This window comes from Barbatula barbatula (genome assembly GCF_947034865.1).
Source record: "Barbatula barbatula genome assembly, chromosome: 17".
NCBI lineage: Eukaryota > Metazoa > Chordata > Actinopteri > Cypriniformes > Nemacheilidae > Barbatula > Barbatula barbatula.
This window is the reverse complement of record NC_136780.1, coordinates 5,790,168-5,806,425: the sequence shown is the minus strand read 5'-3', so window position 1 is coordinate 5,806,425 and position 16,258 is coordinate 5,790,168. Positions and strand designations below refer to the sequence as shown.

General features: G+C 38.6%; 1 protein-coding gene across 2 annotated transcripts; it reads right to left on the bottom strand.

Annotated features, from left to right (window-relative positions):
* Positions 1–126: 126 nt before the first annotated feature.
* Positions 127–15,010, bottom strand: ccdc187 (coiled-coil domain containing 187). 2 transcript variants are annotated; one of them, XM_079478690.1, is made up of 13 exons: positions 14,712–15,010; positions 13,907–13,995; positions 9,107–9,169; positions 8,574–8,703; positions 8,230–8,320; positions 5,630–5,708; positions 3,288–4,400; positions 2,717–2,829; positions 1,937–2,011; positions 1,714–1,848; positions 1,218–1,306; positions 1,067–1,128; positions 127–988 (listed from the first exon to the last, which is right to left on the bottom strand). In XM_079478690.1, exons 2-13 carry the CDS (start codon positions 13,956–13,958, stop codon positions 828–830), a joined length of 2,163 nt encoding a protein of 720 aa, XP_079334816.1. In that variant the 5' UTR covers positions 13,959–13,995; positions 14,712–15,010; the 3' UTR covers positions 127–827. The 2 variants fall into 2 exon arrangements, with proteins under 2 accessions (XP_079334816.1, XP_079334817.1); XM_079478691.1 differs by lacking the exon at positions 3,288–4,400 and having other exon boundaries at positions 14,712–14,986.
* Positions 15,011–16,258: the final 1,248 nt, after the last annotated feature.

The following is a 16,258-nucleotide window of genomic DNA, read 5'->3' as shown; positions in this document are numbered from 1 at the left end:
CGGTGTCTTTGGGACTCTTTGGTTTCTGTGGTGGTTCTTGCTGAAATTTACATGATGAATTTACTTCGAATTGGGGAAAGTCTTAACTTCTCTATCCCAACTTACGTCCCAAAAAAACACATTATTGCTAATGTAGATGTAAAAACTTTATTACTGGTAGTGCTGATATATATCAAGATATTGATATTAAACATACATATTTTGTGTTATCTGTACAAAGCTTACTTGATCTTAAGCACTGAAGAAGCTTACTTGATCTTAAGCACTGAAGAACAATAAACTCTTAACACATTAAATTCATTATGCTGACAAGTACTGATAACCATGAAAATACATATTGGTGTCACTCGGCATGAGTGCAACAATTTGATTTATATAATATTTTGACACTTACTCCAGCCCTGATAGCACACATGGAATACGTGAGCGAGCGACCAACACAAAGAGATGTTTCTCTTAAACTAATAAATATAAAAAATATGCTTTGTAAACTTAGAGTTTTTGTTTCTGCTTCCGTTAGGAATGCCCAAAATTTAATTGGAATAATAGGAAATTAGATCAACACTCAAGGTGAAAACCAAAATAAAACAAACATAAAACTGAAACAAACAAAACCTTGTGTGAGAATGTGACCTGACCAAGTCCAATGGTAGTAACAGTGGCATTTTATGTTAATAGCTGTATTATCTGGAGTGTCCCTGTTTTGCTTAAGAGATGCTGATAAAAAAACATCCCACAAGAGAAGAATGGAAAGTCCCAAACAACTGGTAACAGCAATTTATCTTAAATATTTAATCTGACTGCCAGTGATTTGTCCTTGTCCATTATCACTGCTGCTTGCAGTTCTCTTTCTGTTTAATATTTTCTTTCTTGTCCTTCGTCTTCACTCGTCCTGGTTTGTCATTGTATCGTTTTGTTGGTGCCACAAATGTAGGTTGCTCCTCAATAGGGTTATACAAACCTACTTGTTGGGAACCTTGATTGGCTCCTGTTAATAGAAAATGATTCATGATTACATCCCTTTTTTATTTCATTAGAACAGCCATTCAAAATAATTTCTCCCTACCATTAATCTCCTTTCTATGAAAGGTGGGGTCCAGATCTTCTGCAACGTTCCTGTTGGGTTGTCTGTGGCAAAACCAGACATTAAATAAATTGCGCTGTATCTCTAATGGTATACACTGACCCAGAAAGACAGAAAATATAAAGTGACTTACGCTGCCATGGAAACGGGGCTAGAGAGCTGATGGTCTGCTGTGAAGTCCTCAATAGGCGACTGAAGCCCATCAGAGCCCAGTCTCTCTCTCTGCAATGTCAATAACATCATTCACATAACTGGAACTGATGAATTACTTTAAATATCACACACACACACACACACACACACACACACAAGCAGTACACACTGATTCGAAGAAACCCATTAGATGTGTAATTCGGTGGCAATGCCAATCTGCAATGAACTAGATTTAAAAGATCACTGCTTTCGAGGAAACATTTGTCAATTGCAATGAATCAATCAAAAACCAATTCATGTGTGTAACCAGTTCAACAGCACCTGCAGGATGGTCTACTAAATCAACCAATAATACACCAGCTCTGGAAAAAACCTTCTTGGCAGCTGAAGTTAGTAACGTTTCAGTCATAAAGTGGAAATTGCAGTGAACATTAACATTCCATATCACCCTCAAAGTGCAGCTAGTGTGGGCCTACCTGTCCGTCACATACCGCTCCCCTGTCAAAGTCAGTCACCGTGTCTCTATACTCCCGTCTAGACCCAGCAGAGTCCAGCTCAGCAGACCTCCGTTTAGCCTTGATCTCTTGTTTTTGTATGAAACGTGCAATTTCCTGACAGACATTCAAGTAAATGATATCTATGAGTTACATGTGGTGGGATCATAGCCCTCTCACAACATGTCTATTAAACTCTGCTAACCTCATCTTGAGCGACCTGGGCCATTCTGAAGTCTTCAGGACACATTCCTCTGAGAGGAGAAGACCCCTGCGGAGTCTGTGAAAGAAAATATTACCGTGATGCAGCATCTACACTCCAAACCATTTTTATTGATGGTGATAGACAAAGAACTGGACCGAGTTACCTATGTGAGCAATGTATTAAATGCATAGGTCGCATTTGAACAAGACCAATTGTAATCCAACTTCGTTGTTTAGAAAATCAGAGTTACAATTGTTATCCACCAACGTCTTAATTTACTGATTCAGATGGGACTAATATACGTGTATATATGTATACAGATGGGATTGGAGAAGGTCACATGTTATGGATGCATGCATCGTATATGGAAAACCAAATAAAATGTAATTTTAAATGTAAAATAACTTTGTCAATAAATTTTATAATAATGTAACTAAATGAAATGAAAAGAAACTAAAATGATTTTATAGAACGATCTGCTTATAATAAGCCCATTGAGTGTATTAAGTAAACCAAAGAAATTGTTGGATGGAGAAATGTATTTTACCAGACATTAATTGTCTTGTATATATATTATTGTATTTTTAGAGTTTCTTTATAATGTTTTAAAGTCGCTTTGACTCGTGTTTATCCAATAATGCTTACGAAAACCAATATCAGTTTATAACAGCCGTTTCACTTTGATCCCCACAATCTAAGATTTTGCCCATACTGCCAACCTCTATACGCTGCTAGCTATGACATGCCATACATCTAATGACAGAAAACCCTGATGTGTACCTCTGCAGATAATCTCTCCTCCTCCTGAAGTCTGCGAGCCAGCTCCTCATCGAGGAGTACCTGCTCCAGCTCCCCTAAGTCAAGAGCTGCCGTCCCATTCCTCCCAGTGGGTCCTGTTGGGGGAGAAGAGCACAGCTGTGGTAAGCCAAGATTAGAGATAGACCTGACAAATGGTTATTATCACCGCAACCGTCAAAACCACCAAAGGGGAGTTCCATTTTACACAACACTGGATTAGTTAAATTACACTCCTGAAAATAACACAAAGAAAAAGAAAAGCCCGGCAGGACATATAAATCAAATTGAAAACCAAGGCGAGGCTCGTAAGAACATGATACATCTAGGTTCTGAAAGCATATAAAGATAGAGCACTGCTGTTTGAAAGAGAGATAGCAGAACGATAGCAATCACACAAAAATGTTTTCAGACCACAAGACGTAAAAAAGGCACACAAGGATGCAGAGGAGTTCTTGTTTACTGATTAGAGATGATTTGAAAGCAGATGTATGGAGCTCTTTAAAGCCAGGGGTTGGGGGGGCTCAGCTGGAGGTCTGAGCTCAGAAGAGGTTACCTGCTCTGGGGGAGTGGCCACTGCGTGATGGGTGTCTCTCCATCCCTCTCACCTCCCTTCTTCTCTCCATCTCCTCCTCTGTGCTCGATCGCTCTTCCTCGAAGCTCTGCCGCTCACTTTGGCTCTGCCTAATTCTGTGTTGTCCGGTGTAACGCCTGTGATCCCTGTCAATCGTCCTTTCCTCTGTTAATGAGCGAGCTCTCTGACGCTGGTTTCTGGCCGCCTCCCACCTCTCGGCCTCCCTTAAAGGGCCAGGTCGCCTCACTTCCGTCTCGATCAACTGTGTCTGATTTAAAGGTCTTAGCCTATTAACTAAACTTGAATCATCCTGGGTTAACGTTCTGCTTCCTCCACGCATCGATGTCCGTCTGCTCACCCTGACATCCCCATGGTAACTACGTCGCATTGAGACGTTACGCCGAAAATCCGGAGCTTGAGTCTGCCGCTGGTCACCTAAATGTTCTCCAGGGTTCAAGTGTTTGTCCCTCTCCCTACCATTTTCATGTAAACTATAGCCGTCGCCATGGCCACCGTTTATGCATCTTCTCTCATCCAGAAAATGAACGTGTCTTTCTCTGTCCCTCTCCCTTAAACTCTCCTCACGACAAACACCGTCTCCCTGCCTCGCACGGCCGTGGTGCCTCTCACCTTGGTTTCCCCGCTGATCTGAGGCCTGCTGCTTTTGTTTCAGTATCCTCTCAAGTTTATAAACGGGTTCGAAGAGTTCATCCTCAGAACTGGGGCTGAGGTAGCCTTGGTCGCTCATATCATTCCTTATGAGCTTGATCACATCTCCCCACCCTCTTGAGAGGTGAGATGTCCTGCTTTTCTGGCTAACGGTGCTGCCGCGTGCTGCTCTCTTGTTATCTTGATCCGAATGACTTCTGGAAGGTCTACCGTAGCCGACCGCCATTCTCTGCCCTACCGTGGAACTGCTGCAGTCTTGGGACGCTTGACTCAAATTGGTTACTGTAGGCATACTCTGGTCGTCCTCAGAATCTGAGTAGGGGGGTGATTGGGAGCGCTGCCACCTTCTGGTTGAAGACCGTTCGTAGTATCGATCCTCAGGTGTGTAAACAGCCCGAGGTGAGTATGGTTGAACACTTGAGGTCACTTTAGTAAAGCCAAACATGCAAACACAAAGCAGGGGATTTGGGGAGTGGTTAGAGATCAGGAGGTGGCAAGCAGACCGTTTACACATGTGAGCATAACCATGAATAGTGAGCGCTCTTTATAGTGAGCGCTATTTCAAGTTAAAAATGAAAAATAAACGTCATGCACTTAATGACAAGCACAGAGGTCACAAAGTGTAATGAACTCAGGGTGTGGTTAGTATGTTAGAGTTGTAGGTGCTTTTAGACTTGACAGCGTTTGTTTTGCAAAACAAGCATGAGAAGATTGCCGACATGAACAAAGGCCAAATTCAAATGAAAGACCGCCATTTATGTCCATCAACTGGTAACAGCTAAACATATGCTATATAAAGCCCAAAATGTGGTAAAATAGCTCATCCGGCTTCGAATAATAAAACAGCTGGTGGCAAACAATATTTGAATGTGATGTAACCATAGAAACTTTCAAAAAGGAAATAAAGGCATAACTATACATGATGTCATGGCTTGTGGAGTATAACCTGGCAAAGTCGCTAGTTCTAAATGTCATAGTGTATCACAGATCTATTGAAATGAAATAAAGGCTTGTGGAGCTGGACAGTTTTCACAATACACATCAGAGTGTCAACATCAAACTTTCCATAAACATAAGGTCAGATGTTTGCATGAGAAGCAAGCATATGATGGATGAACAACATTTGCCATTTGACAAGACATGAAGTAATTTTAACTGGTCACGATATTATGACTGTACACATGTCATGCCGCGTTTTTGAGGTTTTTACATTTACACACATTTACTTATCTTCCTGAAAGTAAAAAATTATATTGCAATTCGTAAATGAAACTGGTCCAGAAGCACTTCCCATTTCTGTTTTAGTTTCTCCCCCACATATGTATTTCAATTAATATTACAATATTTAATTAAATTCTAAATATTATTTTGTCATAACACTTATGTGTTAAAAAACACGGAAGTTGTGTTGTCTAAGTGTTGCATAATTGGCTAGAACTACTTTATACAGAACTACTATTTCTGTACTTCTAAATATGAATAAATCGAGAACTACAGTAATAGAAATGTTAAACAAAAGAGGGGTTTTGTGGGCGCTGGGCAAGCAGACGGACACAAAATATTACAGGCCAAACACATCCTCAGGCACTCACGTTAAAACAACTCATAGAATCAGCTGTAATAAAAAGGAACAGAGGTTAGAGGTTTTATTTTACCTCTAGCATCTCTATTTTGGTAACTTGCTCTGGTTCTGACACAAAGCTCTTCCTCTTCCTGTATCCTTTTCGCTATTTCCTGTGAAAAAAAAACATAAAAGATGAATAATCAGATATTTAACTCTTAATATTTAGGAAGAACTGTGTGACTACACAAGGCAAAAAAAACACACTTGAAACCAGGTTGGAATTTTTTTTATTGACAGTAACTTAGTTATGACACATCTATGTGAAGTTAGGGCAAAAATAAAATTATACCTCATGAACCATTGGCAAGGCGCCCACACATCAGGGGAGGGGAATTTCCAAGCTTATGTATCAAAGACCTCAAGATATGCCTGCTGTTACATCAAAAAGCCCACCTTGCAGAATCTTTAAAGGGCTATGTGCGCTGTACTTGCAACAAAGCGGGCAAACGTGAGGCATTATCGTATAGCTGACCACAATGACTTATAACTTTCCACTGACTGTGTACGTTTGATATGTACAGAAATAGGTATGCCTTGGTTTACAAACATGTCCCACTCATTACTATACAAAAGTAAAGCCCATCTTTAATGCAGAGCCCACATCACTGAACTACAAACACTTAGAAAAACTATGTAAATAAGCAATAAATCACTGTATTATACATTTACAAATAAGGGTACAAAGTATGTTTCTATAGTTTCTGTAAAACTACCACCTGAATCACTAAATGATTAAAAAAAAACCATCACTAAAGTCACAATAAACCACACAGAAGAGCTTTAACAGAAAAACACCAAGATTTTGGAAATAATCAACATGTGACCAGAAGATGGCAGCGTTTTGCTTTAAAGATTAAAGGGGTCATTATGACACGGCTAAAACTAATATTATCATTTGTTTTAGATGTAATCCAATGTGTATACACGATTTAAGGTTAAAAAGTGCTGCATTTTCCACATACCATACCGCAGTTGTACTGACAGGTTCTAGTCGAATCATACCACAAACTGACATAGATTTGTGGGGTGTGGTTACACAAGCCGTATCAGGCAGGTCTGGGTGAGCATTCGGTTTTAGATCAAATGCATCTATTGTTCCGACTATTTTACATGTCTAATACATGCTTGGTAACTTATAACACACCAATGACACAGAAAAACATGTGTGAAATGAATCTCAGCCTTTCCACCACTGCAAGAACTTAAAACAGTTACACTAGTTGCCAGTTGGCTGGTGATTTAATTGGGAAATGTAACTAATGGATGCATTAACTTAAGGTTGTCAGAGAATGTTTCAAGTAATCCTGGACACCTTTTCCAGTGGGGTTAAACAATTTCCCTCCAGAACACAAATATGACGCACGATGTGCCAACAGTACAGACACACTTTGGACTCTTGTCTACTCTCCTCTAGACAGCTTATGGCTTACACCTGGACCAGTTTCTGCACCTACTATTATTTCCTACTTTTTAATCCTGCACCTAACCTCTCAGGAAACCCTCCCTTTAGTCTTGTTTGTGTACACAGCAGTTATAATGGTTGGCTGAGCATTAGATTGTTATAAGTATTCCAGCTGTCTGGCTCCAGAACAGCGTGTGCATGTGATATTTAGCACACATCAGGCCTTCATTAACAGAACTGCAGGGGTGTAAATATGTATAATTGATGTGGCATGACGTTAAATGCGTCAGATATATTTTTCAGAATTATTAGACATACAATAAGAGTTGAAAGATTATATTTTATCAAAATTGCTGAATTTGAATATCTTTCACACTTATTTTTTACATGTCAAATACACAAATGAATGTTTTAATTGTTTTCTCATAAAACGCATCCTTAAAAAACAATAGGTTTATTTGCGAAGGAAAGTTGTGTCAGATACATTGGCTAAATTTTTCACTATATCTTCTTTCAAGTTCTGCTTCTAACGTGATTGACACATTGTTCTTGTTTTAAGGATAATTCTCACTATATAAAACAAACAGTTCTGGGGCAACTTTGACTGCCATTTTGTGACCATCCTAGAAATTACAGTTGATAACATCCTTCTAAATATCTTTGTGTTCAACAGTTGTTCAAAGGTACTTGAGTGTGAGTAATTCATGACAGAATTGTCCTTTTTGTGTGAAGTATCCCTTTAATTCAAAATTTGGATAGTTTTGCTAGAACTTAAACAAATGCTTATTTTTGCAGTGCCATTGGCAGGTTCACACAAGACTCATGCAAGTCGGAGTATTTCTGCAGCGTCATAGAAATCTGGTTTACAAACTCATAGAATATCTTCAAACCGAAACCTAACAACAGGATTAGACTGTTATTGAAAACAACTTATGAGTCAGCAGGTATGGCTGACTCCGCCCAACTCCGATTTTCATTATAATGGGGTTGTCAGAAAAGTATATGCACCTGGATTTGATTCATGCACAGTGTGAGCGACTGGTCCTTCACATCAAAGCTCTGTGTGGTTTCTGCTTGTGGTGACTAACTGAATGAATCAGCCACTCAACATCCCTGAGTGACTCATTGACTATACGGATTCATTCGATTCATCAGACCAAGCAGTTCAGAGGTGTGAAAGCAAAACAGGCGGGGTGAAGTTTTACAGCGCCTGCAGTAAAATGACTCACCTCGTCTTCCACCTCCCTCCTCCGGGCCTCCTCAGCACGGCGCTGAATCTCTTCCTGAATCATTCGTGCGTATTCCGAATCACATTCCTCCCTAAGCGTGTGAAGAAGGTTATCACTAAATACATCTTTATCTGATAAAAAACATATCCGATTCTTTACATGCACGGAAGGGTATCACATTATAAAACAACTCCAAGTGGACTTTGAACATGTTATCTGTCAGAGAGAGGTATTTAATAGAGTAACTTTTAAAGGGATATTATATTTTTTTTTGGGGTAATTATAGAATGTAATACTGTTGTAATAAAGTATAAGATCGTCATTCAGGGTCACTGTGATCTTACAGTTGGCGTGTGGTCTGTTGCTGATGGAGCTGAGCCGTTTGCTTCTCTTCATCCTGAAGACTTTTGGCTACACGGATGTCCTTCTGCACCAGCTGGTTCCTCTGAACATTAGATGTATAGTACTGTTCAACTAAAATGACAAAAGAGCATGTTTTGTGTTACTTAATCGTATCATTTCTTTCTGAACATTTGATTTGGGAAGCAACGTGGCAGAATGATTCATTAAAATAAGGTTATAAGACCTTAAACTAATGAGCTGGAACCTTCTAAAGTTTAAGGTTTTCAGATGAAGAAAGTACTTGTTCTGTGCGTCAGACAGTCTGAGAATAGAACGGTCTGATGCTCAGACTCACAGGATATTTCCATGAAACATGTTTTACTCACATGAGCCATCTTGTTACCTTATTCATTGCAAAGCCCTTGTAGGTGTGTGAAACCTTTAGACGCTTACAAAAGCTGAGTGAAATGGTTTTTAAGTCGTCATCAACATGGCTTAGGTGTGGTGGATGAAATGAGAGAATTGTAGATCTTACTCTCTTGTTCCTGCAAGTTGTGTGCTAAAGCTCCATCCTCCAGAACAGCAAAACACTGGCACACTGTGAGAAAAGAAACAAGAAAAGCAGATCTTTTAAAAAAGGAGAGAAAAATACAAGACTTTTTGTGAGATTGCTGGAAAGCTTCTGGTGATCTTTCAACAGCTGTTTAAGGGTACTTTTATGATGAAACACTGATCTGCAGTGTTTGAAGCATGAGCTTTAAACATTCACGGCGCTGTAATTGGAGTCAGACTTCATGTCTGTGGAAATACTGACAGACATTCATAAAACTTTTACAAATTTTATCCCTTTATGAAGTCCAGAACTGTTTTTACTCATTTTAACAACGAGGCGATCGTGTTCCAAGCCATAATAACAGTCTGCAAAACAAAATCTGACCCTAGAAAGTTGAAAACAGAATACAACTTGAGGATTTGGTCTCATGAGTATCACATTTCATTTTTAAAAAATCTTGTGTTAAAGGATCAGTAACAAGGCACACTCCCCATTGCTTCAGAGAGATTCTTCAAGGCAAAATAAAACCTCAGCTTATTTAAAGATGCTTCTTGAAAATGTGCACTCTAAGGGGCAAGACATTAGAAGGTTTAAAAGTAGAAATGTAATGCATGTTTGAGCAAATACAGCCCCAGAATCATTCCAAATTTAATTTAATCCGCATTACTAGATATATTGTGGTCATTCCAGTCGAACGTCTGTTGTATTTCAACAAAATCAAACCTCAGGAGTGACAAAGTCATCCAACAGCAATGTAAAAGACGGACAGCATGACAAGACACATGCAAATATTATTGTTGCATCACTTAAAAGAGAATATGAACTTGCTTTACAGTTTATGAGATATGAAAATAGACTTGAGGTCTGAAAGGAGCTGCTCATATGAAGCACACTAGAGTAGAGCATTAACAAAACCAGTTATAGAAATAAACACTATCACACCAAAGATTATTTGCCAGATTAATTGTAGTTGTTAAAAAATTATGTTGTGTAAATAGTTGCTGTGCTATTGGTGATACTAAACACATCCACTGTGTTTGATTTCACCTGACAAACACGTTCTCTTCGGCAAAACATTAACAAATTTCTGTGAGCCGTCACTCGGACCATCCGCAAACCTCCCACACCACATTCAAATTATTTCCATCAACCTCATTTAGTCTATTGCAACCTTGAATTCAGCTATTTAAAAGACGGTTGAGAGACGGGCACTGGTGAACGGAAAGCCTGTAATTGACAAAACAGCCGGAGTCCCAGACTGGGCTTTATCACTGGAGTTGTGGTCAGGACAGACAGAGAACAAAACAGACCTTGACAGCAGTAAAAGCCAGCAGCTTTCTGTAACCACTGGATTCGCACTTAATACTTGAAAAGCAAAACTGGAACTTCATGTGACCCTATGCTTTCCCTGAGGATCCCTGAGCAAATGTTTTGTTTAGTAGCAAGACAATAATAGCCTACTGCTTCACCATAACCTTTGACTTGCACAGCTGGTGGAAATCTATCTATAACATCAAACTGTCTGGTGGGGCGAACTTACCGACCCCCTAAAAATGTAATCGCAACATCAGAGAACTAATCCTTCTTAAAGGTATCCCTGAAATGAAATGCAAAACAAATCTTTTCTGTGCCCGAGTCCACCTGCTGAACATTATGATGGCTTATATCACCTTACACAAGCACTTAACAATATCCTCATCCATCCCCACACTAACATACACTTTGTGTATGCACACACTAGTAATTGTCTGCAGACGCACCAGCAGCACGGGACAGTGCAGAAAAAGATAAAGAAGTCAAGTGGCAGAAGAGTGATGGGTTGGAGGCTGAACGATAACAGAAGCATCCTGTGCTTCTGTAGACTTTGTTTTGTTTTGTGGAGCAGCCAAGAAACTCTTGTGGGGACAGAGCATGACAAGAACTTTAACATCAACAGAATCAGGCTTTAAAAATATTATGTGATCCTAAAATATATAATGTGTGTATAAAGGATGAGCAAAGCAATTCTTTGTTTCTATGCCACACAAGTTTCCAATTTCTTGGTCAATACAAATCAATTAAAGGTCCAGTGTGTAATTTTTTTGGAGGATCTGTTGACAGAAATGCAATATAATATACAGTTGTATAACTAAGTCTTTAGATGTGTATAAAGACCTTACATAATGAAGCATTATGTGTTTATTACCTTAGAATGAGCTTTTTCTATCTACATACACAACAGGTTCCCTTGCATGGAATTCGCCATGTTGCTTCTATAAACTGCTCTACAGAGCGCAAAGCAAAGAAGCGAAAACGTGATGACATTAGTCCTCTGTCAGCCACCGTAGTGCTTCGAAAGGAAGGGAGTGAGCTGATGGTTCCAATTCGCATCATGACCACTAGATGCCTTTAAATTTCAATTCAGATACCAAGTGTGCAGTTTACATTGCTCCCATCTTTCTAAAACTTTACCTCCTATAACTATATTTACAGATTTTTTTTGCCAGAAATTATTATTATTATTAGTCACCCTTTATGTTTGCACACTGGGTTTTGTAAATGTCTAACAAAGTATAAAAAAGTGCTTGTCGTTGTCAACTAAAGTATTATTTGAAATGTCAACCACCTTTAGCATATTAGCTAAACACATACTACAGGACACAGTCACCAAAATCTGGTCTAAACATCTCATCCAACACTAAAAAACCCTGGTCAACACAATAGTACAATATTTGGTATGTTGATCAGGTCATAAGTATTTCTATTAGAAAAATCGCAATAGCCTTTTCTGGAACTTGTTTGTTCGAACTATGCAGAAGCTGCCGCTCTGCTCCTCACCCTGGAATTCAGCCTTTCAAAACAACAAGAGGTCTACATGATACGGCAACACTGATGGATTCTCCTATGAGGAGCTCTCGAGTCCGTTAAAACCACAGCAAGATGTTCTTGTTCTCAATTCTTCAATAAACGAAAGAGGTTTGACAGTATAAAGACTCACAGATGCAGAATCTTCCCACGATACTGAAATCATCCTCTTGAAAATTACCCTTTAAATGCACTCCTAACTCTCCACGATAGCATATGCACCTGCTAACCTGCACTGAATAAACACTTCTTATTTCACAAGCTAACCTGACGATACGTGCAGGCCTGGTTCTGGCCAAGCAGTGATTTAATGGCTGACCTCGGCATCCAAGTGAATCGACTGGAGAGAGGGTGTGGATCTCAAGCCGTCAAACTGGTTTTACAGAAGCTGGGTCAAATAAACATGCTCATATTTCAAAGACAAAGTGGAACTCGTATATGAACACAACATCAAACCTAAACCCGAGTGCCGTTGTCTGCTTAAATGAAGGTAGAGCCATCTTCATTACACCGGACACAGATGCTGGGAAGACTTAAAACAGCCAAGCTGATGACAGACTACTGAATTGAGACAGGAAGTCAATGCGTCTTAAAGGGATACTGCACCCAAAAATGAAATATCATGAATTACTCACCCTCTAGTTGTTCCAAACATGTACATTTATTTGTTCAGTTTAACACAAAGAAATATATTTGGAATGATGTTGGCAACCAACAATTCTGAGGCACCATTGACTACAATAGTAAGGAACATTTATTAGAAATGTTTTGGTTCTGTTGAACAAAAAAAGAAGATATTTTGAGGAATGTAGGAAAACAAACAGTTCTGGGGCACCTTTGACTACCATTTAAATGTTTCCTAATATGGCAGTCAATGGTGCTTCAGAACTGTTGGCTGCTGACATTATTACAAAATATCTCTCTTTGTGTTCAACCAAACAAAGAAATAACGTTTGGAACAACTAGAGGGTGAGTAATACATGACAGAATTACAATTTTTGGGTGGATTATCCCTTTAAATGTAAGAATTTTATTAAAGGAGAATTGTAAAGTACCACTGACACGATATCTGCCTTTACATTTCTGTTGAGTCGTCAGTTAACAATTTATAAATATAACCCTCTGAACAAACTATGAAGAGGGAAACGGTCAGTGAAAGGGGTTAAAGTGCACAGTCACTCTCCAGGGAGTACAGAAACATCACTTCAAAAGCATTTCCCCATTATATGACGAGAACTACCAGAGTGAAAACATCCACGGAAACTGATAACTGAGGGAAGACAAAGAGCGAACATAGAGAGAAAGATACTCTGTTTAGTAAATATACACTAACAGTTGCTCGCACATATGTACAACAGTGTGAACATGAGATAACTGGTTGTTACAGATGGGGTGATGGTCTAACAGCGCTTTGTTCTAGTGCCAGTGGTTGTTTAAGCGTGCACATGAAATGCAACACAATGAGAGCATTGTGCTTGGAATGAGAACGGAAGGGAAATCCTCACCAACATTCCCCTTCAAAAGAAGAACCAGCTCAAAACCCCTAAACAAGATCACTGCCTACGAGAAGATACTAGAGAAACAGGATCATGTGGAAAGATTTCTGACATTACCAGAGAAAGAGCATGGCATTTTGTTTGCGAAGTAGAGATATGAGCAAATGTTTATCAGATCCCGGCTTATCACCAAGAACATGGCGATCACAGAATATGACAACAGAGCGAGTAATGCACAATCTCTCCATCCGAGCAGGAATCAAGCAGTCCAACACAGTCTCCGGACAAAAGAAACTCCTGCATGTGGAGTTTGGATATCTTATAGCACAGGGTCTTTCAACACCGAACAGTTCTCTCTAACACACGCATAGAGTCAGTCACATTACATCTATAAGCAACACATGCAGTCGGTGTAAATATGAAGACTATCCGCCAGTCTTACCCTCCTGGACTCTGGGAAGCTTGGATTGATCCACCTCCAGCTCAGCCATCATTTCTGCTCAAGCCATTCAGTTATCAGCACAGCAGCACCTATTCTCATATAAGACACAGTTAAAAGTGAATATACAGTTTAGTTCAATTCATTTAGTCAATGCATGTCTCCTCTCCACGTGAGGCTTGTGTGGAAGCATTTGTGTCAACATTTAAACAACACAAACATTGTAACAACAATAATAACTTACACATCATTTAATAATGTTAACAATTTAAACAGAACAATGCGTTTATGGGAGCTTATTGATTTGTTATCTGTATTTCAAGATGTGATTTTAATGCTATGCATTTCTCTTAACGTAATTCATTGCCACAGTATCTCAGTTAAGATGATAAAATTGTTCATATTCTGCAACAAAAATATAATTACACTACATTATTAATGACTTTAAATACAATCATCCATGTTGAGAAAATTGTGACATGCAAATGAATGCACCCATTAACTAAATTCATTTCTTGTACGTGACCTTTGTTTTGAAAACGCATTAAGATGTGAAGACAAAACATATACGATCATACAACAGCAGTAATGAAAATCACAACAAAACAAAACAAGACGAAACGAAACCAAACAACCCAGCAGTTAAATCACGACGGGAGGCGTGAAGATGAACGTGGAGTTTGGTAGATGGCGTCTACGTTTACGTCTTTACGTTTATCACCGCAATGATTCATAACGACAAAAAGGCAACGCTTCTCTTTTAGTATGATTCACTATTGACATTCCAGTAGGGAAAACAGTGTCTTACCTGTACTGCGCTGCTGCTTGGATACAGTACAATCGCCCCTTTGTAATGCCGAAACCCTACTTGTTGCACACGAGAGCAACTCGAAAGAGTTGAATAAGCTCACACTTAGATTTGACAGTGTTTGGAGTAAAACCCTAAACTGTAATAAAACAGTTTCAAAGTTTCCGCAACACACGGTCTGTTTTTGACAACGGAGACAATGGTATGAAGCTTCCACAGGGATGGTAAGCGAGCGCGGACAAACTTCACACACACGTTTCCCTCCCTCTAAGCACACTCCGCTCATGACACGACACTCTTTTGTCCAGTTACAAAAGTTCAACATTTATTAAATTAAATGATTTTACTACAATATGAACACCAGATAACCATCGTTAATTTTCGTACGTGATTTGCAGTCAGTTATTCATTTGACGTTTTCATGCAAATATTATTATTGCACTCAAAAGCGTTTTATTATTGTGTGCTCTCCTTAGATAGGCTGCGTATTCATTTACCCAAAGATTTTAAGGATATTATTTTAGACTTTTATTAGTCAAGACAAATGTATTTATAATAGCCTATATATATATATATATATTAGGGATATATATATATTAGGGATATATATATGTCAAATGATTAATCGTGATTAATCGCATCCAAAATAAAAGTTTGTGTTGACATAATATATGTCTGTGTACATTTTTGTATTTCTAAACACAGAAACATACACATACATGAATATATTGTATTTTTAGGAAATATTTACTGTAGATGTATTTATCCAAATTTCCCAATCATTAAAATTTTATTTAAATGTTTATAAATGTTTCTGTTTGATATTTCTCTTAAATATATGCTTGTATGTGTATGTTTTTATAAATACAAATATAATATTCACATTACACAGACATATATTATGTAAACACAAACTTTTATTCTGGATACGATTAATCACGATTAATCATTTGACAGCCCTAATATATATATATATATATCCAAACGGTGGCGAGGAATCCAATACTCCATTGGAGGAGAAAAAAAATCTGGCCTAACCAGGGGATTCCATAATTGTGATATGAAATTCTGCCTTCTTATTGCATTACGGACCCTAAGGGCGTAATGCGAACTTACTATATATTGTGCTGTTTTGTATTGTAGGTAGGCTACTGGATCTGTACGGTGTGTTGTGTGATGTGATATGATGTGGTGTGCTTGTTTTTGTGCTAAATCAATCTTCATCACATTAAAACTTCAACAAGTACAAGACAGGCTTGAATAAAATCCCACTCGTTTCTTATGTCAGTTCTGTCCGATCATGCGTCAAGCTTTGCAAATGTGACATGTGCCATTTAGGTGCAAATGTCATGCTCTTCTTACTGGCATAGTGAAGTTTATATACTTGGTAAGAATCTGTGACACGTTTTTCCTCTGTAGACACAGATTAAAGGTAAAACTGTTTTTGACACTAAGAAATTGACAGAAATAAATTGCAAAAACATTATTATCTGTAAAGAAAACCGACCCATCAAGATTCACTATTATGGTATCAACATTTTTATTTC